The 22,600-nt window shown below is 42.3% G+C and overlaps 1 protein-coding gene across 6 annotated transcripts in view; it reads left to right on the forward strand.

Annotated features, from left to right (window-relative positions):
• osbpl9 (oxysterol binding protein-like 9) overlaps positions 1 to 22,600 on the forward strand; it is a 289,515-nt gene that overhangs the window by 115,561 nt on the left and 151,354 nt on the right. For all 6 annotated transcript variants that reach the window (XM_041208298.1, XM_041208299.1, XM_041208300.1 and 3 more), the window contains exon 4: positions 13,965 to 14,041. In XM_041208298.1, the coding sequence (XP_041064232.1) occupies positions 13,965 to 14,041 (77 nt within the window). The remainder of the gene's footprint in view (positions 1 to 13,964; positions 14,042 to 22,600) is intronic.

Genomic DNA, 22,600 nt, shown 5'->3' on the forward strand with positions numbered 1-22,600 from the left:
TGGCAGTGGTAGAAATCCTGAGGTCCTACTTTTTAATTTGCGTCCTAACTCCCAATATTCAGCTTGTAGGACCTCATCCCTTTTTTACCCAATATGTTGGTACCAGTATGTACCACGACCATTGGCTGTTCACCCTCCCCCTTCAGAATGCCTTGCAGCCTCTCCGAGACATCCTTGACCCTGGCACCAGGGAGGCAACATACCAACCTGGAGTCTCTTTTTTGTGGCCGCAGAAACGCCTGTCTGTTCCCCTTACTTTTGAATCCCCTATCTCTATAGCTCCATCACGCTTCTTCCTCCCCTCTTGTGCAGCAGACCCACCCATGGTGCCATGGACTTGGCTCCTGCTGCTTTCCCCTGAGAAGTCATCTCCCCCAACAGTATCCAAAATGGTATATCTGCCTTCCTCTACTCTGCCTAGTGGTCACCCATTCCCTTTCTGCCTGTTCAGTTTTTACTGCGGTGTGACCACCTCACCGAATGCGCCGTCCACAACAATTTCAGCATCGCGGATGCTCCACAGTGAATCCACCTGCAGCTCCAGCTCTGAAATGTGGTTAGCCAGTAGTTGCAGCTGGATACACTTCCTGCACACATGGTCGCCAGGGACACTGGAAGTGTCCATGACTTCCCACATAGTGCAGGAGGAGCATATCATGGGTGCGAGCTCTGCTGCCATGACTTCCCTTTAGATTAAGTTTGTTGGTTACTCCCTTTAAAGAATACTAACTATGCTAGGGGCCTTATTCCACTCCAAACGCTCCCACTACAGTCCAAAGTCCTCACCTTATTTTGTTTAAGCTAATGGACTGGATACAGGAGAGAATGGAACAGATGCCAAGCTCTTGTGGCATAGTTAGAATAAATTATCAAAAATTTGGTTAAAGAAACATTTTGGAGAGGTGGATTGAGTTCCATAGATTAGCGATCAGATGATTGGAGGCTTTGTTGCTAGCAGTGGTTCCAAGTGATGGGAGATGCACCGGTCAGAGTCATAGAAAGAAATGTAGAAAAACATAGAAGCAGGAGCAGGCCATTTGGCCCTTTGAGCCTGCTCTGCCATTCAATATGATCATGTCTGATCCTCTATCTCAGCACCATACTCCCACTCTCTCCCCATACCCCTCAATGCCTTCAAAGGCCAGAAATCCATCTTCTTCCTTCTTAAATATATTCAGTGACTTGGCCTCCGCAACTCTCTTTTGGTAGAGAATTCCAAGGTTCGCCACCCTATGAGTGAAGAAGTTTCTCCTCATCTCAGTCCCTGTTTCCTGAGATTGTGACCCCTTGTTCTAGACCCCCCCCAGGCAGAGGAAACATCCATGCATCCATTTGGTTCAGCCCTGTCAGAATTTTATACGTTTCAATGAGATCCCCTCATTCTTCTAAACTTCAGTGAATACAGGCTTAATTGGCCCAATCTCCCCTCATATGACAATCCTGCCATCCCAGGAATCAGTCTGGTGAACCTTTGCTGCATTCCCTCTATGGCAAGGATATCCTTTCTTAGGTAAGGAGACCAACTTCACACAATAATCCAGGTACGGTCTCAACACCCTGTACAGCTGCCGTATGACATCCTTGCTCCTGTACTCAGTCCTTTTACAATGAATTTGCCTTCTTAACTGCTGCACTTGCATGCTTGCTTTCAGTGATTGGTGTACAAGGATACCCAGGTCCCTTTGTACATCGTTTCCCAGGATATCACCATTTAAATAATACTCTGCTGTTCTGTTTTTCCTACCAAAGTGGATAACTTCACTTCACACTTATCCACGTTATACTGTATCTGCTGTGCATTTGTCCACTCATTCAACTTGTCTAAATCGCCTTGAAGTCTCTTAACATCCTCCTCACCACTCACATTCCCACCTAATTTTGTGTTGTCAGCAAACTTGGGAATATTACATTTGGTTTCCTCACCAAATCATTACTATATATTGTGAATAGCTGGGGATGCAGGAAGGATCATAAGGCTTGGGAAGTTTGTATATGCTGGGTGTGCTGAGACCATGGAGGGATAACATAGATGAAGATCTGTATGTCCCCAGCATTGCAGATGTCAATTTTCAGCCAATTTGATTCACTCCACGTGATATCAAGAAACAGCTGAAGGCACTGGATAGTGCAAAGGCTATGGGCCCTGACAGTATTCTGGCAATAATACTGAAGATTTGTGCTCCAGTATTTGCCACACCCCTAGCCAGGCTGTTCCAACTACAACACTGGCATCTACCCAGCTACGTACAAAATTGCCTGGCCAATTACTGCCCCATCAATCTACTCTCGATCATCAGTAAAGTAATGGAAGGGTTTATCAACAGTACTATCAAGCGGCACTTGCTTAGCAATAACCTGCTTGCTGATGCCTAGTTTGGGTTCCACCAGGTTTACTCAACTCCTGACCTCATTTCAGCCTTGGTTCAAACATGGACAAAAGAGCTGAACTTCTGAGGTGAGCTGAGAGTGACTGTCCTTGACATCAAGGTTGCATTTGATCAAGTGTGGCTTCAAGGACCCCTAGCAAAACTCAGATCAATAAGAATGGGGGGGGGGGGAGACGGACTCTCCACTGGTTGGAGTCGTCCTTAGCACAAAGGAAGTTGGTTGTGGTTGTTGGAGGTCAGTTATCTCAGCCCCAGGACACCACTGCAGGAGTTCCTCAGGGCAGGGTCCTCAGCCCAACCATCTTCAGCTACTTCATCAACCACCTTCCTTCTGCCATAAGATCAGAAATGGGGATGTTTGCTTGTGATTGCACAATGTGCAACACCATTTGCGACTCCTCAGCTACTGTAGCAGTCCATGTCCAAATGCAGCAAGACCCGGATCATATCCAGGCTTGGGCTGATAAGTGGCAAGTAACATTCATGTCACACAAGTGCCAAGCAATGACCATCTCCAACAAGAGAGAATCTAACCATCGCCCCTTGATGTTCAATGGCATTACCATCATTGAATCCCCCAGTATCAACATCCTGGGGGTTACCATTGACCAGAAATTGAACAGGACTAGCCATGTAAATACTGTGGCTACAAGAGCAGGTCAGAGGCCAGGAATCAAGTGATGAGTAGCTCACCTCCTTACTGCACAAAGCCTGTCCACCATCTACAAGGGACATGTCAGGAGTGTGATGGAATACTCCCCACTTGCCTGGATGAGTGCAGCTCCTACAACACTCAAGAAGCTTGACACTGTCCAGGACAAAGCAGTCCACTTGATTGGCACCACATCCACAAACATTCACTCGCCGACCACCGACACACAGTAGCAGCAGTGTGTACCATCTACAAGATTCACTGCAGGAATTCACCAAGGCTCCTTAGACAGTACCTTCCAAACTCACGACCACTACCGTCCAGAAGGACAAGGGCCGCAGATAAATGGGAACACCACCAGCTGGCTGTTTCCTCCTCCTCCTCTCTCCCTTCTCCCCCCTCCCCCACCAAGTCATTCACCATCCTAACTTGGAAATATATCACCATTCCTTCACTGTCATTGGGTCAAAATCCTGGAACCCCCCTTCCTAACAGCACTGTGGGTGTACCAACACCACGTGGATGCAGCGGTTCAAGAAAGCAGCTCACCACCACCTGCTCAAGGGCAACTAGGGATGGGCAATAAATGCTGGCCCAGCCAGTGAAGCGCACATGTTGTGAATAAATTTTAAAAAGAAGAGATTTTAAATGCAATACACTGCAAGCCAGCAATGATAGTGGTGATGGAACAAGATATTGGCATTGGACATGGAGTTGGGGTTGGGAAGTGAAGGCTAAATGGCAAGGAGAAATTTGCAGAAAATCAATCCAAAGATAATAAAATGGTTAAGGGTTTTATGATCAGTGAGAAGGAGCGAACTGGCTCCTCTCTATTTAGCCTCCTCGGTTGGTCATAACAAAGGTCTAAGTTTCTTTTTCACGAGGATATGCCTTTTCCGAATCCAGATGTGTTTAACTATTTATATAGTGAGCAATAGGAGCCAATCAAACAAGGTTTTCTTAGTTAGAGAGCAAATTTATTAAACACTAAACCCCAGAAGAAAATAATACAAATGCGATGTCTCACACACACAGGTATCAGAAATAAAGGAAGTTACAGTCCAATGAAAAAAAGGTTAAAAGAATAAAAGGTTAAGTGTGCTTTCATTTTCCTTGAGGCGTAGATTTTTAACATTGCGGCCGATTTAGGTTAGCTGCTTTCTTGGAAGCGGTCAGATGTAGAGGCTGTTGTAATTACTACGAAACCTCTTCACTGGTAGGTTTCTAATAGTTAACTTCTTGAACAGGATGACACACTTTTTTTCTAAAAGAGAGGGAGAAAACACAACACAACTTTTCAGCCTGTTTTCTCTGCTGAAAACTTCCTTGACGCTCTTTGTGTCACTTCCAATCTCTCTGCAGTAGCTGCAGACTGGCCTGTTATACTTCACCCATTGTGCATTTCCATGGGATTTTAGATGGGTCTGTCTGTGGCAGCCATTGTTTCAATATCTGGCACTTTGCATTTTAATTTTAGATAGTGGCGAGTTTCAATGGATCTTTGAATTATAGGAAATGTCCATCCCCTCTGACTTCCCTGAGGGTGTCTTGTTTGCTTTTTCACTTTCCCCTTGGAAGGCGACCATGCATTTTTAAGTAATTTCTTCTGTTTCATTTCAAATTACAAAATTTTCAGTCAGTTGCAAGTTTATAAGTCATATTTTCAAAATTAAGGGAACCAAAGCCTCATTGTATATAAGATATATAAAAAACCAAGGACATGTAAAAAAAAGTTTTAAAAAAACACGCACTCCTATTCATTCTCTCACTCAACATGCAACTGTTCTTCTCCACTCTGGTCTTGATACCCTGATAACCCTAAATTACGTTAGGACCTGGATAACATGTTCTTACCTTGGTTTTTTCTCTTCGCATTGTTGGTTACAAACAAAGCCTGTCTTCACTTGAAAAGATAAAGCTGTGGTCAGGGTTCTGAAGTTGCTTTTTTTTTGGATGGTAGGCATGGCGGAGAGTTTTGTCAGCCTGTGCCTTTTCCTTGCTGTAACTCCAGACTAAGTATCATCTAAGGGGTTTGGTTAGTTTACCTGGCTATTAACTCCCAGATTGCTGGTAACAGCCAAGCTGCTCTTGACTACCTGTAGGGGTGTTCTGTGCTTCTCACTGGCCCTGCCTTCATGCTGTTTAGCATAGAGGTTTTTGACATCTAAACTTTTTGGATTGTTAGCCTGTTTTGCTTGAATCAGTTTTAATCCATCACTGTCCACCTCCAAAGCCTATGAAGTTATTAGCTCCAATCTAAGCACTCTTACAAATCTGATTTATGGGAGATCAGTGGGCTATAATTGAATTTCTGCCTCATGTAGCAATTCTGGTTTTGCACCTGGCCCTTCATTTTTAGTGAACTTTAAGACAGATGAAACAGACCAAGTTTTATCAGTCGTTAACGCTCCATGAATTTCACTGCTATTCTCCTTGTGATCTTCAGAAGTATTCCTTGCTTTGGGGTAGGTTGTCCTCTCTTCCTCTTTTTTTTGTTTTGGGAGTGGGCAATGCCCTAATCTGTTCCATGTCCCCTGGAACACTACTGCCCCCAAATAGATGTTCAGTTTCTTTTGTATTCCCTGTGGCTCTTCAACCGAGTGGGACATCACCCTCACTTTTTCTTGGCCTGTTTGGGAGCTTCCCTAGTCTCCATTTTAAACCTGCCATGAAGGTGCCTGCTAAACACATCACTGGCTCTCTTGCTTGATCCTTTTTAACCTTTACAGGCCCTTTGTGGACCCCTTTTACTCCTGCTGACCTGGCTTCAGCTTTTTTAAATTACAATGGCTGTTTCTTAGCTACTACAACTACCGCGGATTCTAAGATAAAAGCAAATACTGTGGATGCTGGAAATTGGATACAAAAACAAAAATTGCTGGAAAATCTCAGGTCTGACAACATCTCTGGAGAGAAAGACAGAGTTAATGTTTCGACTCCGTATGACTCTTCTTCAGAACTGAAGAGAAGTAAAAATGTGGTGAAATATATACTGTTTAAGGGGAGGGTGGGACAGGTGTAGCTGGATAGAAGGCCAATGATAAGTGGAGGCAAAGGAGAAATTGCAAAAGATGTCATAAACAAAAGGTCGAAGGGGTGTTGATGGTGGTGATACTGGCTAAAAGAGGTGCTAATGGTGACATTAAGGGTAGAAAGCAGAATGAGCAAGTGGCAGATGGACCCAATGGGGGTGGGGTGGGGGGAGGGGACAGTGTGGGGGGAAAAACATCGAAATAGACTAAAAGGTGAGGATAAAACAATGAATGGAAATACATTTTTAAAATAGCTGGGAAAATATATATCTCTATATAAAAGTTTAAAAAAATAAATATTTGAAAAAAGGGGATCAAAAAGGGGTGAAGATGGAGGAGAGAGTTCATGATCTGAAGTTGTTGAACTCAGTGTTAAGTCTGGAAAGTTGTAAAGTGCCTAATCGGAAGATGAAATGCTGTTCCTCCAGTTTGCGTTGAACATTGCAGCAGGCCAAGGATGGACATGTGGGCATGAGAGCAGGGTGGTGTGTTGAAATGGCAAGCAACAGGAAGGTCTGGGTCATGCTTGTGGACAGACTGAAGGAGTTCCGCAAAGCGGTCACCGAGTCTGCGTTTGGTCTCTCCAATGTAGAGGAGACTGCTCTAGATTCCCTAAAAAGGTGTCAGCTAACCAGACAGCAGGGTCATCTGTCTGCTGTGCCAGTTCCGCCACCTCTGATGGAGTTTGTTTGGCCATAGACCGGGTTACCCCACAGTCAGTATAGAAGCCAGGCCTAATCTCCTTCAGCTTTTGGGTTTCCCTGACCACGGTCTGCTCTTCTGAGACTACTGAAGATGCTGTCACTTCTGATCCTGCCAGGCCATTGCTGAGGTGTAGGTCGACCCTGTCCACAAGCAAACTGGAAAGACTTCCGTGGTCACTGGGTTGTACTCCAGGTGTACCTGGTATAATGGGATGGGTATGTACCCCACTTCAATATTCTTTACCAACACCTTGGCACTTACTGCACTCTTTGGTGGAAAGAGTGCCTTTTCCCAGCAGTAGAGTTTGGCTTGCCACTGTATCCCTCAGTATCACTACAGGGTTACTTGCCCTACTCTGAGGAGATGTGGCCACATTTTCTTTTGCTACCGAATTCTTGTAACTCTTAGGGATATTTATAAACACACCCACACTCAATAATGCATCTACAGGGATTTGCTGCTGCAGTCAGAGCCATAACCTGGTCTGCTATGCTCTCTCTCTCTCCCATTTTCTGTGCAGGGTTTGTGTGCCACAACAAATCCCACAGGTTTTTCCTGTAATCTCCAGCAGTCAGCATGGAGGTGTCTTGCCATGTGGCAGTTAAAACACACGGGCTTCTTGTCCTCACTTCTCTTCTCAGCACCATCCTTTCAGGCCTGAGGAGGGCCCCCTGTGTTTCTAGCTGTTCTTTCCTTCCTGGGGTGCTCAGTTTCCTATGACTCTCCCACCTTCTATCTTTCTCAATTGGCTGGGGTGACAAGGGAAGGGTTTCCTTTGGGATGAGGATTTGTGGATAAGCTCATAATCATCGGCTAGAATTGCTGCTTGCCTGGCCCCTGTTACATCCTATTTCTCTATGTAGGCTCTTATTGGGAGGGGTATGGAGTTTTTGAATTCTTGAGAATTATTTCATGAAGGTTTTTGTAGGTGGCCTCAATTTTAAGCACTCGTACCCACAAGTCAAAAGTGAGCTGTTTAAGCCATTTAAATTCCGGGTACATCTGGTCAGGCTGTTTCCTGAGGGTAAAAAATTTCTGACTGTACACCTCCGACACTTAAAATGGCCCTTTTTGGTGCCTCATAGTTTGTGCCATTTTCCTTAGGCAGGAGGCATTAAATCTCGTGAGTTTTTCCCATTAGCTTACTTTGCAACAGCAGGGGCCATTGTTGGGTTGCCACTTGAACTGCTGGGCTACCCTTTCAAAAGAGATAAAGAAGGCATCCAGGTCCTCTTCGTCAAACTTAGGGATTAAATGGGAAAACTTGAATATGTCAGCCCTTAAATCTAAGCTAGGTGTGTCTTCAATGGACACAATGGGATCCTGCCATCTCAGCCCGAGCTGTTTTAATTTAAACTCCCTTTACTATTTCCTGGAATTCTGCTCCTCCTGTTCCTGCCTCTCTCCCTTTCCTGCCTCTCTTCCCTTTCCTCATATTCCAGTTCCAATTTTTGCTAATGCAATCTTAATTTTTCTGCGGCTAATTCATCTGTTTCAGTGCCCTCAATTTCCACCTCTAGATGTTTCATCCATTTTAAAATATCTATTTTTCTAGCTTTCAGGCAGAACTCTACCTTTAAGTGCCTAGCTACACCTTTTAATTGTTCTAAGGGCAGTGCCCTTAACTTCTCACCAGTTATCTCATTTTGCTGTATGAAAGCATTGACATTGAATGTGAGTATTATAGCACTTCAGTATTACAGACCCAAGAAAACCTTTTGCAATTTTTAAATTGTTTTTGAAGGAACAATTTACTTTCCCTATTCTAATTCTTTTGTCAGTCTGTGGGAACAAATTCCAGGTACAAGGTCTGAATTCTGTTATGACCAGGTGAGGAGTGAACTGGCTCCCCTCTATTCAATCTACTTGGTTGGCCACAACAAAGTTCTAAGTTTCTTCTTCATGAGGAAATGCCTTTTTCGAATCCTATTGTGTCAACTATTTATGCAATGAGCAATAACAAGTCAATTAAACAAGTTTTCTTGAGATAAAGAAAAGGCAAATTTATTAATCACTAAACCAGAGGAAAAAGATGATAAAACTGTGATGTCACACACATAGGTATCAGAAATAACGGAAGTTACAGTCCAATTTTGAAAAAAAGTTCAAAGGATATATGGTTATTAGCCATTTGGTAGTACAGAACTTGAGGATTGCTGAAAAAAAGAGTCTTACATGCATCAGGACACTTCAAGAATACCAATATAAGGGGAAAACAACAATTTATACTGTATGAAGAGAGTGCTGATTGGTAGAGGTGTTGCCATGGCGAATGCATCAATGATGGTGACTGACAGTTAACTGCCAAGCATTATTTGAAATTTAAACCAGGCAGCTTGACCCTGAGGAATGAGTCAGTGAATGGCTGTCACTTATTTGTTTAGCTGGGACAGGCGCAATGTGTGTACATGTTCTTTCTATTTGCAAAGAATAGGGCCCTGCGTATAAATATTTGTAGCTTCCAGTACATGCAAATGCGCCATGCTGTGAGCCCGGCTGACGATCTTAAAAGGGTTGTCGGCGTAATTCTTAGCACACTGAGGATTATTTAGCAAATGTTGTCTAATCACGGAATCGCGTCTAATGTTGGACATTGTGTTTTGAGTTTTGCAAGCATGGGTTGGCTGGGTACGGTCTGTATCTTGCCCGCTGAACTCTGCTCCGACATGATGTTTAATACGATCCGCCAGTCTTTGGACGTGTGGCCTACAAACCTAGCATCACACTGGCACTGAAATTCCTATACCACATTATTCATTTGTCAGACAGACAGAAAGTCTTTTTGGCTTGATGGCAGCATTCTGTTAGTGGCGATTACCACTCGTGTTGCTGCTGCATAATAACAGCTTGAAACAGCTAGCTTCACCTGTTGCTCAAATTTTTGGGATACCTTACCCTTCCAGGGTAATCTGAGGTAAACTGGGCAGTTTGCGGGGCCGAAGTGACAGCCTTGGGCCAGCTTTCAATAGTTTGCATGATATATAATGCAAACTGATCTGATCAGGGTAGCCATTAACCTACAGATGCCTTTGCGCCCTATTTCAGCATTAAGCTTTCATGGTGAGCAAATGGCTCCTGCCTTGTTTACAAGGTTGCCGATAAGACCAATCTTATAGTGTGTAGAACTATAAGAATCCCAACGCATATATTGACCAGTGATGGTAGACTGTGGTAGAGAACCCTTGGCAGATTTCTTAACTTGGATGTCAAGGAAGGGGAGTTCATTTGACTGTTCCATTTCAAAGGTGAATTTTGAGCATAGGATGGAGCCTATTAATATGTGTAAGGAAATTATTACATGCAGCTGCAGATGTAAATATAGCAAACGTACCATCCATATAATCGAAAATATGTGAGGGGTAGGAGCCTAGGTGTTGTTCCATCAAAGAAACATTTCTCATTGGAACCCAACAAAGATGTTTGAGAGAACTGGGCATAGTGGGGATCACATAGCAACTCCACCTATTTGGTCGTACGTGGTGTCATTAAAACTGAACTCAACTGCACGAGTTGCCAAGTTCATAAGTTCACTACTGATTCATGCAGTGGTGACGGATCTAGATTGCCATGATTATAATGCTGCAGTGAAAATATTTATGGCTTCCTTAAGTGGAATATTGGTGAATAGGCTAGCAACGTCAAATGAGCACATAGACACAGCATTGCTATCGATGTGCAAGACCTGCATGGCCTTAGCAAATGTGAAGGAGTCCTTCACGGTGTATGTAGAAAACTTGGTCAAAACTGGTTGTAACAATTTGCCCAACCACTTGGCCAATTCATGTTGTGCAGAACCGGTCAGAGATAAGATGGGATAAGATAAAGGGACAACACTTTTGTGTACCTTGGGCAGCACGTACACACGTGGACGTAGCAAACTGTGCGGACGAACCCTGTCATATATATCACGCAGGAGCTCATCACTCTTACACAAGTCCAGCAAGCGTTTTTTTAGCTTACTTTTGAGCAAGGCTGTCTGGCCATGTTGAGTGGCAGGTCCAATGGATATGAATTTGGACTGTCATTAAGAATGGTGTGCATGCCTTTGATATAGTCACGCTTGTTAAGGATGACTATTTCTGTCCCTTTTTCAGGTTTACTGATATGTACCAAAAACAAAAATAGTTGAAAAAATTCAGCAGGTCTGACAGCATCTGCAGCGAGGAATACAGTTAACGTTTCGAGTCCGTATGACTCTTTATCAGAACAAAGGAAATATAGAAATGAGGTGAAATATAAGCTGATTGAGGAGGGTGGGACAGATAGAGCTGGACAGAGGGCCAGTGATAGGTGGAGGCAAAGAAGAGATTGCCAGAGATGTCATAGACAAAATGACAAAGGGGTGTTGACGGTGGTGATATTAGCTAAGCAATGTGCTAATGGTGACATTAAGGGTAGAAAGCAGGACGAGCAAGTGACAGATAGCCCTAGTGGGGATGGGGTGGGGGGAAGGGATCGAAGTAAGCTAAAAGGCAGAGATAAAACAATGGATGGAAATAAACTTAAAAATAATGGAAATAGGTGGGAAAAGAAAAATATATATAAAACTTTTATCTTACTGATGTGTATGTCCGGGTTGGTCTTAAGGCCTTGCAATGCTGTATGATATTCGCATTGCATTTGAAAGTCAGATTGGTCGTTCGGAATCCAGCAATGTGCGTGTGCTAGATCAGCTAGGCGTGCTTTCAAATATTCAGCGTCTTCAGTGGATGCTGGTTTGTGGTGGGATAGTTGGGAGGAGGGGAGTTCAAACTCAGCAAATACCTCTTCCGGTTTGATTTGGGATGAAGGCACACCGAAATTGAAACCGTGCACAAGAACCAACTCCTTGTTTTCTGAGAGTATGTAGTCAGAGGCCTTGTTACATGTTTAGTGGCATCATTAATTGTGTTGCCAAACTGCTTCCACTTAAATGAGTTAATGGCACAGACATATTTCAAACAGGTACTGTTTATGCTGCAGTGATCTATTGAAGCAATATAGCAGCATAAACGGATCAAATTGAAAAATGAAAGAAATTTGCACACCTCAAACCGGGCACAGTGTAAATTAATAATCCTATCACCAATTGCTCAATCTCATTGCATAAGTTTTCACTCTATATCATTTTAGCATTATTGATGGGTTTGGAAATGAAAACTAACACACCTTGGGTTTAGTACACGCTTGAAGAAATTCAATAGATAGCTTACCTGAGCTTTGCTTACCTGTAAGTTGAACTATGTTGTTGCCAAACTGACTTTGGTCTTTGTACCCCTCAGGTTTATAAATAGTCATCTGGTAGTGCAGAACTTGTCTCTTTTTTCAGCAATACTCATGTCAACGCTTTTCATCATGGGCTCGTTAGGAGACTTGCATGAATACCAGATAAGATGAAAACAGTTTATACTGTATGTGAAGAGAGTGCTGATTGGTTGGCAAGTGGACTCTGATTGGTATGGGTGTTGCCATGGAGAATGCATCAGTGATGGTGACTGATAGCTAACTGCCAAGCGGTGTTTGAAATTTAAACCAGGCAGCTTGATCCTGATTGGTCAAGGCATTGCCCTGAAGAATGAGTCAGCGAATGGATGTCACTTATTTATTTAGCTGAAACAAGAGTAATGTGTGTACATGTTCTTCCTATCTGCAAAGAACAGGGCCCTGTGTATTACTATATGTTGCTTCTAGTACATGCAAATGCGCTACACTGCGAGCTCGACTGACTATCTTAAATTGGTTGTCAGTGTAATTCTTATGCACTGAGGATTATTTAACAAATGTCCAATCGCGGAATCACATCTAATGTTGGACATTGTGTTTTGAGTTTTGCAAGCATGGGTTAGCTGGGTGCAGTCTGTACCTTGTCAGTTGCGAGCAGCGGCTGCGACATGCTGTTTAATACGACCCTTCAGTCTTTGGGATGTACGGCCTACATACCTAGCATCACACTGGCACTGAAATTCCTATACCACATTACTCATTTGTGTGATAGGCAGAACATCTTTTTATCTTGACGGCAGCATCCTGTTTGAGGTGGATGCCACTCATATTGCTACTGCATAATAATAGCATGAAACAGCTAGCTTCACCTGTTCCTCAAATTCTAGTAGATTCATGTCCACTTGCCAACCAATCAACACTGTCTTCACACACAGTATAAATTGTTGTTTTCCCCTTTTTATATTGATATTCTTGCAAGTGTCCTGATGAGTGCAAGACAAAAAGCTTTGACATGTCTCTTTTTTCAGCATATATAGTTACGTGCCCTTTTATTTTCCTTGAGGCATAGATTTTAAACATTGGACCCAATTTAAGTCAGCTTGGATGCACTCAGATGTAGAAGATGTCGCAATTATTGCGAGGTTTCAGTTCGCTGGTAGGTTTCTGATAGTTGACTTCGTGAACCAGGTGACACACTTTCCAAAAGAGAGAGAGGGAGAGAATGCAGCTTTTCAGCATGATTCCTCTGCTGAAAACTTTCTTGACGTTCCCTGTGTCACTTGCGATCTCACTACAGTAGCTGCAGACTGGCCTGTTACACTTCGCCCATTGTGTATTTCCAAGGGGTTTTGAGTGGGTCAGTCTGTGGCAACCATTGTTTCAATATCGAGCACTTTGCATTTTAATGTCTTTTTCTTAGAAGATGTCGAGTTCTGATGGATCATTGAATTATTGGAAATGTCTGTCGCGTCATTCTCCCCTGCGGGTGTCCTTCACTTTGGAAGGTGGCCTTGCATTTTAAGTAGTCTGTTTTGTCTCATTTCAAATTACAACATTTCCAGTCAGTTGAAAAATCATATTTTCAAAATTAAATGGGCATAGCCTCATGACAAGGGTTTTGGCAACAGTTAAGGTTAGGAAAGGAGGGAGGGAGGTGGGGCAATATTGTAAAGTGCTTTGATGACAAATGGGATATGAAGCTTGCAGCACTGTAGGTCTTAAAATGGAAGTCCTTCACTTGCCCATGTAAGGTCATTGCTGAATGTTTCAGGATGTATTTGTTTGCAAGATCTGCAAGGCAAATTTCATCAACCTGGATTAGATTTTCTTGGAAAAAATAACTGCTTCAAAGAGCAAACATTTAACAGGCTTAAGGTGCAAATGGACTGAATTGTAGATAAAAGTTAATTAATACAATTATAACCCTATTGTCTCCATTGGCTCAATTAAAATTTTACCAAAATTTCATTTTTTGTGTTTTCACAGCCCGTGATGCAGATGAGAGAGAGCAGTGGATTCATGCATTAGAGGATACCATTCTTCGTCACACTCTGCAGTTCAGGGTGAGTTCCTTGTATTGGGTTGTTGTAAAATTACAACGTCTCTGTAGATATTAATTTCTGTATTTTTTTTCATTGAAATTATGCTGTTGCAATTGAGTTTAAAAGCAATGTGGTGTTGAAAATGAGTGCTTGTGCATTAACACTAGTTGCACTCGTAATAAAATGGAGTATAATGATGAATGAGAGCTCTGAATGTTGACTTTGTATCACTGCAGCAGGTTGATACTTAACAAGTTATAGCATAAAGTCAAATGTTGGAATTTATATGAGATGTTTTTGAGGGGAAGGTTTAGACTTGTACTCCTCCTGTTGGACAGCTTCAAGCCTGAGGATATTTTTTTCATGTCGGGGATTTCTAATTGAAAGGAGAAAAGCCAGCAAAATCTGTAATACCTCAATGTTTCAGTTCAGTTTTTTTTTTGCTGTAAACGCTTGAATCTGTTACCCAACAGTCATTTTAGTTTCAATATTTATAGGGAAGCAGGGAGGGAGCAGTGTACATGTTAGCAGCTGGGAAACCTGGAGCTAATGGGAAGGCAGAAGCATCTGCTGAATTGAACATCAGGAACTCATTAGGATTTTTAAAACTTCAATTTCCACCTCTTTCCCCTCCCACGTCCCACTCCACCAATCCTAGCAGATGGCCATATTGAAGGTTGTGTAAGATTTTGAATTCGGAGCTGCAGGTACCTAAGATAGGCAGTACAACTATTTGTAAGTAATTTTAAGATGTTTTTTTTAGGAAGCAACAACTTAGATACGATGTGTTAATTAATTAGACAGAGAAAGTATACAATCCATGACGGTTGCGAGCAGTTTACTGATCCCAGAGGACGAATGGATGGTTGGCACAGAGTTTGTCAATCTCTGTAGCTTGTGATAGCATTCTGCTCTCTAGTCAAAGTGTTAGCAAACTCTTCCCCTGTCTTCCTCTTCCTCTTCTATCTGAAGAAGGTGGCTGCCTGATGAGCACTACCAGCTCTCCAGCACTGCCCCCTGTCCCTGCAAACTTGTTAATATACCTTTTTTGCTGGGGGCTGGTAACTTGCCTAATGTCAATCATATAATCAAACCCATCTGACCAATGGGTGCAGGACAGGTACCCAAAATGTCAGGGTGGTTACTTCTTCCCCTGTTCGTCACTCTGCTCAAGGTCAGCTTTTTAGATTACATCATGCTAAGCATCATACCCTGGCCTTTCTAAATACTTACATAAATAAGGGGGTACACAAGACACCATCCTACAAATTTAGCAATGTCAACATGGCAGCCTGAACCAAGTGATGCTCATGTTTCCAGATAATGTTTAGAAGTCGAAGCGTTTAGAAATTGCTTTTCTAGAGAGAATCAATGAGGTTAGCTAATTTTGTAGAAGTTCTATACTATGCAGAAAATACCAGTTTATTAAAGACCCCAATTTCTTACAGTTGGTTGGCTGCCAGATGGAAAAGCGTGTGGTAGGAAGCAGTTACCTGATCAATGAGGATGGTCCCTTGCTATCGAGAAGATTGGGTTTTGGTGTGGAGGGGGAGGCTTGGAGCAAGGCAGTGAGGATGGAGGGAGAGACTGCAGGGGTATTGGGTTTGGAGGGGTGGGGGTGGCATTCAACTGCCCTGTAGGGGAAGGCATTGTGGAAAAGCTGCCAGTCGGGGGATCACAACACATTGGGTTTCAACACCTTGTGGAGAGTTTAGAGGTTGTTTAAAATTTTCTCTACTGTCCTTTTCAAAACCTCATACAATGCTGAGTCATTTGGATCAATTCCTGCTCTGGACCAAAGTTGTGTATTTTTTTAATTTGTTCATGGGATATGGCATTGCTGGCTGGGCCTTGCCCTTGAGCAGGTGGTGGTGAGCTGCCGCCTTGAACTGCTGCAGTCCGTGTAATGTAGGTACACCCTCAGTGCTGTTAGTTCCAGGATTTTGACCCTGCAACAGTGAAGGAATGGCTATATATTTTCAAGTCAGGATGGGAAGTGGCTTGGAGAGGAGCTTCCAGGTGATTGTGTTCCCATGTGCCTGCTGCCCTTGTTCTTCTAGATGGTAGCAATCATGGGTTTGGAAGGTGATGTCTAAGGAGGTTTGGTGAGTTCCTGCAGTGCATCTTGTAGATGGTACACACTGCTGCCACTGTGCGTTGGTGGTGGAGGGAGCGAATATTTGTGGATGGGATGCCAATCAAGCGGGCTTGGCTCAGTGATATCCCCTTCAATCAGAAGGCTGTGGGCTCAAGCCCTACTCCAGAGACACAAGCATCATCTAGGCTAAAATGTGCAATACTGAAGAAATGCTGCACCACTGGTGGTGCTATTTTTTAGATAAGGCATTAAACTGAAGCCCTATCTGCCCTCTCAGGTGAATGTAAAAGATCCTGCCGCTTTATTCCAAGAAGTGCAATGGAGTTCTCCTCGTGTCCTGGCCAATATTGATCCCTCGGTCAACAACACTAAATCACATTATCTGGTCATGTATCTCACTGCTGCTTGTAGTTCTTGGCTGTGTGCAAATTGGCTGCTACCTTTTCTTATGTTATAAGAGTATCTGCACTTCAAAAGTACTTTATTGGCTTAGCGTGCTTTTGGATGTCCTGAGGTCATGAAAGGTGCAATGTACCTTTCCTTGCAAGGTCTTGTCCAGAGTTTGGTGGTTCTTCCATCATGTTTATACACCTAGGGAAATTTCTTGTTTTATGAGCCCAGTTATGGTTTTAGACTTTTAAATGGTGCAGTTTTAATATATTTTCTTGAAGCAATTCTATAAAAGCTTTTACAAATTTACTTGTTTTTCAGCAAAACTTTGATCTTCGAAAGTCATTGAATTACAATTGCAGCTTTTGCACGTTTATAGGTTTTCTTGGTGTTTTTCATTGTCACATGACACTAAGTCCCAGTCACAGGTAGCTGATGCAGGCACCCAGCTTCCAAGTCATGATTGACTCTTTTATATCATCTTTTTTGTTCTGCTGACAAGTAATTGCATAAGCATGAAACTTGCTGCTAGGTTCAACAAAACGGATTGTTGTCACCATTTCACCATTTAATACATTCTTCCAAGTAAGAGAGGTGGCCCTCAACCTCTTTGTAAAGTGACTTAGAATTCTAATGTGTCTAAGAAACATGATGGAAGCGGAGATTAGTTGTTTCATGTTTTGTTAGTTCTGGTCCAGTGCCTAAGTGACTTGAAGGAATCATAGAGTATTTGCTTGCAGTGCTTTGATGTGACTGTGCACTTGTTTGAATTCCAATGTTCAGTGCTATGTATTACTTCGGCATTCATATGAATAGGTGAAGAAGAATATTGGATTAACCCCCTTAAATGATGCCACTCATTCTTTGCATGTATTTCACCTTCCGTATACAAAGTTTCTCTCTAGCTACCCTATCGAATCTCTATCATTTTAAAGACCTTGATTAGATCACTCCTTAAAGGAATACAAACCAAATTTACATCTTTCTTTTGGTTCAGTGACTAAAATGATACTCCACATTGGATCAGACCAAATCTCTGTTTAACTGAAGCATCACTTCCTCACTTTCCCACTCTCTTGAGATAAAGACCAATATTTCATTACCTTTTTTTGATTACTTTTTGTATCTATACACTAGCATTTTGTTACTAGTAAATGGCCACTTTAATTCTAGACCAAGAAGAGTAGATTGATGCTGATATGTGTCTGTTTTGAAGGAATAGATTGTTTAAAATTTGGATTGCTAATATTTTGTCGTTAAAGTAAAACTCTAAAATATTCATGTGGTGAAATTGCAAAATCTTATATTTAGTGCATAATCTTGAAAGAATTATGCACATTGTTTCATTGGTAAGATAGAAATGGTATCAACAGTATTCAAATATTGGGTCCGGATTTTGCTTCCAACTGCCCATAGACATTTGTGGACCTGTGAGTGGCAATTTATGGGTGGGAGTCTGAAACAACACTGCATCCTCTTCTGGGGATCTGGAACTGGTGTGAGCAGGGCACCGACAGCACGTCTCCTTAACCAGTTGGATTGAGGAATTCTCACTGAGGCACAACAGTCCAAACCAGGAAGTGTAATTTAGCAAATTTAATTAAATGTAAAATTATCTACAGCAAGCAAAATAGAGGGAAAAAGAAAGATGGGATTAAGGGAGAGAAATTAAAAAGACAATATGTAAACGATGTATGTTTTAATTCTCAAACAATAATTAACTAAAATCTGAAGGAATGAGACTCTTAGAAGTTAATTTTCAGTGGCAGAAATTATAACTTATCACACTACTAGAAATTCACTTACACTTGAACGAACAAACCCTAACATTTTCTGAGATAAAAGCAAAATACTGCGGATGCTGGAAACCTGAAACAAAAACAGAAAATGCTGGAAAAACTCAGCAGGTCTAACAGCATCTGTGGTGAGAAATGCAGAGTTAACATTTTGAGTCCGTATGACTGAAGAAGAGTCATTTAGACTCAATGTTAACTCTGCCTTTCTCTCCACAGATGAAGTTAGACCTGCTAAGTTTTGCCACCATTTTCTGTTTTTGTTCCTAACTTTTTCTGGCCTGTTTTGTTTTATCCATTCCTGGGAAGTAAGTATTGCTGTTGCCCATCTCTAATTGCCCTTGAAAATAGTGTAAAAATACCTACAATGTTGTTAGGTCCAGCAACAGTGAATGAAGGGCAATAAAGTTCCAAGTTAGCATGGTGTGTGGCTTGGAGGGGAACCTGGAAGTGATGGTGTTCCCATGAGTCTGATGCCCTTGTTCTTCTAGATGGTGCAGGTTGTGGCTTTGAAAGCTGTTGGCGAAGGAATTTTGGGAAGTTGTTGCAATGCATAGTGCATATAGTACACACTGCCACCATTGTGTGCTGATGGGAGGGGAGTTTAGTAGATATCTAGTGGGTAAGTACCAATACTTCATGCCCTTGCATGTATTACAATGCTAAGTCTATCAGTGAGGTACTGTTGTAACACAGGAAGTTTTATTGAAGGTGGAATTAGACATGTGTTCACTTTTTTTGATAATATCCTAGGTTAACATTTTAATAGGCTGGACTCACACACAAATTCCTTTGTTTATACCTAGCTCCCCCTTTGAATGTAAATTTTCCATTGTATTACTAGTCTTTTTAATTTTACCTCTCCTAACAATAATCCTTTCATTCCTTCTAATAATAATCCTTTCATTCCACCAATTTTATTAGTAATATAAACACATTGCTTCACGTCTGTCAGCTAAGTGCAAGAGTTTACCCATTCTTTTGAATGGTTTATTTAACAAATGCAAATGTACTCTTTACCTTCTATCCTTACTGTTCACCTAATTAACATCTCAAAACTACTCTACGTCAAATCACCCAGACTAGCTGATTTTAATCCAATTAAGTCACACATAGACGCACACACAGACACAGACCCTACTACAATTCCAATTTTAAAATTATTTCCAATTACATTGTAGACATTAATATCTCTTCGTGACAGCTCTCTCAAATACTTTTATATCTATATCTACAGTTTCATAAAATATCACATTCACATATTTTATGAAGCCATTGTATGATTAAGAATATGTTCTTTTAGGTGTACAGTGTCAATTTGAATATATATCTTCACACTTAATTCATGCATTCACTTCACCTCCTGAACGAATGGTGCCTGTGGGTGGGACATATGTTCCTTTTGCTGAGTACAAAACAAGTTGGGAACATGAAGGACATTTATTTTGTCTCGTTAATGGGATTAGTTAGGGTGGGGGTGGGGGAAGCAATATGCCGAAGGAGTAGGTTGTGTTGAGTGGGTCTCCCAAAGAAGCCCCAGACATTTCCCCAATCCAGATGGGGACCAAACATTGCTTGATTTGATTGAACAGGCATCCCACATGAGTTTCAACCATGTGTTGGTACAGAGGGGATTTCATCTTCTTGCAGCTGGTAATGAGAGTTGTGTTTAACCTCATTGTAGAACAGTTTTTTTTTTTCCCCGTGTACAAGCTCAGAAGGTACTTAGCTGGGTCTTTGGATTTGTGAAATTGATTATGTTCCTAATTGTCTCTTAAAATGCTATCTAGAATAGCTGGATGTAGAGGCATTATGCACTTATGACTTGAAATTGTGGAATGTATGAAGTCTGCTACGTGCGATGTATGCTTTGAATTGGCATTATTCCATTTTGCTGCAAGGGATGACATTTAGGGTTTGTCCATGTGTTTTAATATTTTTCCTCCCTTATCTGTTGGATTAGGTCACATTCTCAGGCTTCCTTTTCTGTCTTTAGCCATGCAGTAAGGTAGAAAAGTTGGAGATGCATTTGCAAGAAGGTACTGTGGAGTGAAGGAGAAGTTCCAAGGGGGTTGGTTGTGCTGAAGTCTATAGAGCATTTTGGAGTCCTGGAGTGCTTCATCTGAAGTTAATGATTTTAGTCATTATTAAGAACTTGGGTCTGCCACAGTATGTAGTATCTCCTCAAATTCTGAGATTTAAGCCTGCATTTTACAGAAGTTGACCTCCACTACCCTGTATCTGCTAATGCAGTAGTAGAACACAAGAATATAGCAGTGAAATGCTTTTGTGATCTGGATCTTGTAATTTAGTTCAGCTCTTAAAACCATTTTATTCCACAGTACAGAAAATACACAACTACACAATGTCATTGAGAACTCCTAAGCAGCATACCTGCATAAAACGTCTCTCAACTGCCACTGGGTTGACCAATTTTTTTGATCTCTTCTAGCTTTTGGAGAGAGACCTTTTAATAACAGAAAATAACAGAACCAGAAAGGCTGTAAGGGAGGTGGTGTGAAAGGTTATTGACAGGGATTAGAATGGGGAAGAAGGCTATTGGCAGGGATAGGGATTGGATGTTGGCTGTGAAGGCTGTCAGCAGCATCAGGAGGATGATAGGTATATTGGCAGAGATCAGGGTCGATGGGGTGTGGATGAAGGCTGTTGAAAGGAATCAGGAGCAAAGTAAGGCTGTAGACATTGATAGGGAGGGTGAGGACCCTCTTGCCATTATCAGTGGGAGTGTGCAGGATGCACTGGGGAGCATGCCCAAGAGTGGGAGGGGATATCCTAGCTCAAGGGAGACCTTAAGACAACTTTGTAAGGTCTGGAGGAGCAAATCTGTCCCTCGCATTTTGTGAGGAAACCTGAAATAAACTTTAAAACTTACCTCTGAGCCTCTTCTCCCCCAAGATCCAATTCCCATCAGGTCTGCCTGTTAAAGGGGCTGACGACACTCCTTCCCCTAGACTTAAGGTTGAAATTGCGGATTGGCACTGGTGGCAACAAAGTTTACAAGGATAAAACCTTGTAGGACCTTCTCAGTAACTTCTATTTTTTGGGAGAAATATTTATACTCCAATGCGCATTACATCTATTTGCCCACCTGTCTATTCTTGAATTCTACTATTACCAGCTAAAGTATCTGTCAAAAACCCTCAAGATTGGAATGTTAAAAAACTAGCTTAGTTTAACTTCTTACAAAATGTAGCTTTTTCCCCATATTTCCTGAGTGCATTGATTCTTGCTAGTGTATAGTTCTGCATCGCCAACACCACTCTTCTGTCAGCCTGTAGTCAATCTTGTGTGAGCTCAGGTAGTAAGTGATGGCAGTAGGGGAATTGGGGGTGTATTGCTGAGTCTGATCTTGTCCTCACCCAATGTCTATATGTGTGCTTTGCAACAGAGATGATAAAATAATAATGTAGAACAGGAATCCTGGCTAATTTATTTTTTCTCTCCCTCTCTCTAGTGCAATGACATTGAGGCCCATTGTAGTATTCCACCTGCAGCCCAACTTGCTCAAAACAGAATAGGGATCAATCCTTTACCTTTCTGACCTGTAACTCAGTACTACAGTAAGCAGTGCCTTGTCCACTAAAATTGGAGTTGAAGGGGGGAGCTTTTCTTTTAACATGATTTTGCAACACTTGGTGGAGAACTTTCCCGCCGTCGGTGGGGGGGGGAGTTCGGCGGGGGTAGACACGGAACCAGTTGGGCCCGCGCCACCATTTTATGTGGGTGGGTCAGTTAAGGCCCACCCAGCATGACGCACACCCAGAAGCGCTGTGCGCTCCGTGCGGCCGGGCAGGGGGAGGGGGTTCCTGTGTCAGGAGTGCACTGTTTCGCACATGTGCGCAAAATAGCGCAGAAATCTCCCTGAGGCACAGAGGTGCTTCAAGAAGATAAGTTTTAAGTCTGAAAAATTTTAATAAAGAAAATTTTAAGACATGCCCCGTCATGTGACAGTGTCACATGAGCTGGGGCATATCAATGAACTTTACTGAAAAACTTTAATTTATAAACCCTTCATGAAACCTCATCCCAGCCGTGGATGAGGTTCCATGAAAAATGTGAAGGCTGCCTGGGCTCTCCGCCTGCCCGCCAACCTTAAGGTTGGAAGGGCAGCTTTCTCAATAGGTTTAATTAGTTAATTAATAGCCTTAACAGGCCTTTGACAGTTTGGCTGCGCAGCTGACTTGGCTGCATGCCCGCTGAACTGAACTTCTAAATGACGCACGGTGATGTCAGGATGCACGCCCGACATCACTCTGTCATTTTACACTTCGGTGAGCG

Source organism: Carcharodon carcharias, chromosome 16 (assembly GCF_017639515.1).
Source record: "Carcharodon carcharias isolate sCarCar2 chromosome 16, sCarCar2.pri, whole genome shotgun sequence".
Lineage (NCBI taxonomy): Eukaryota > Metazoa > Chordata > Chondrichthyes > Lamniformes > Lamnidae > Carcharodon > Carcharodon carcharias.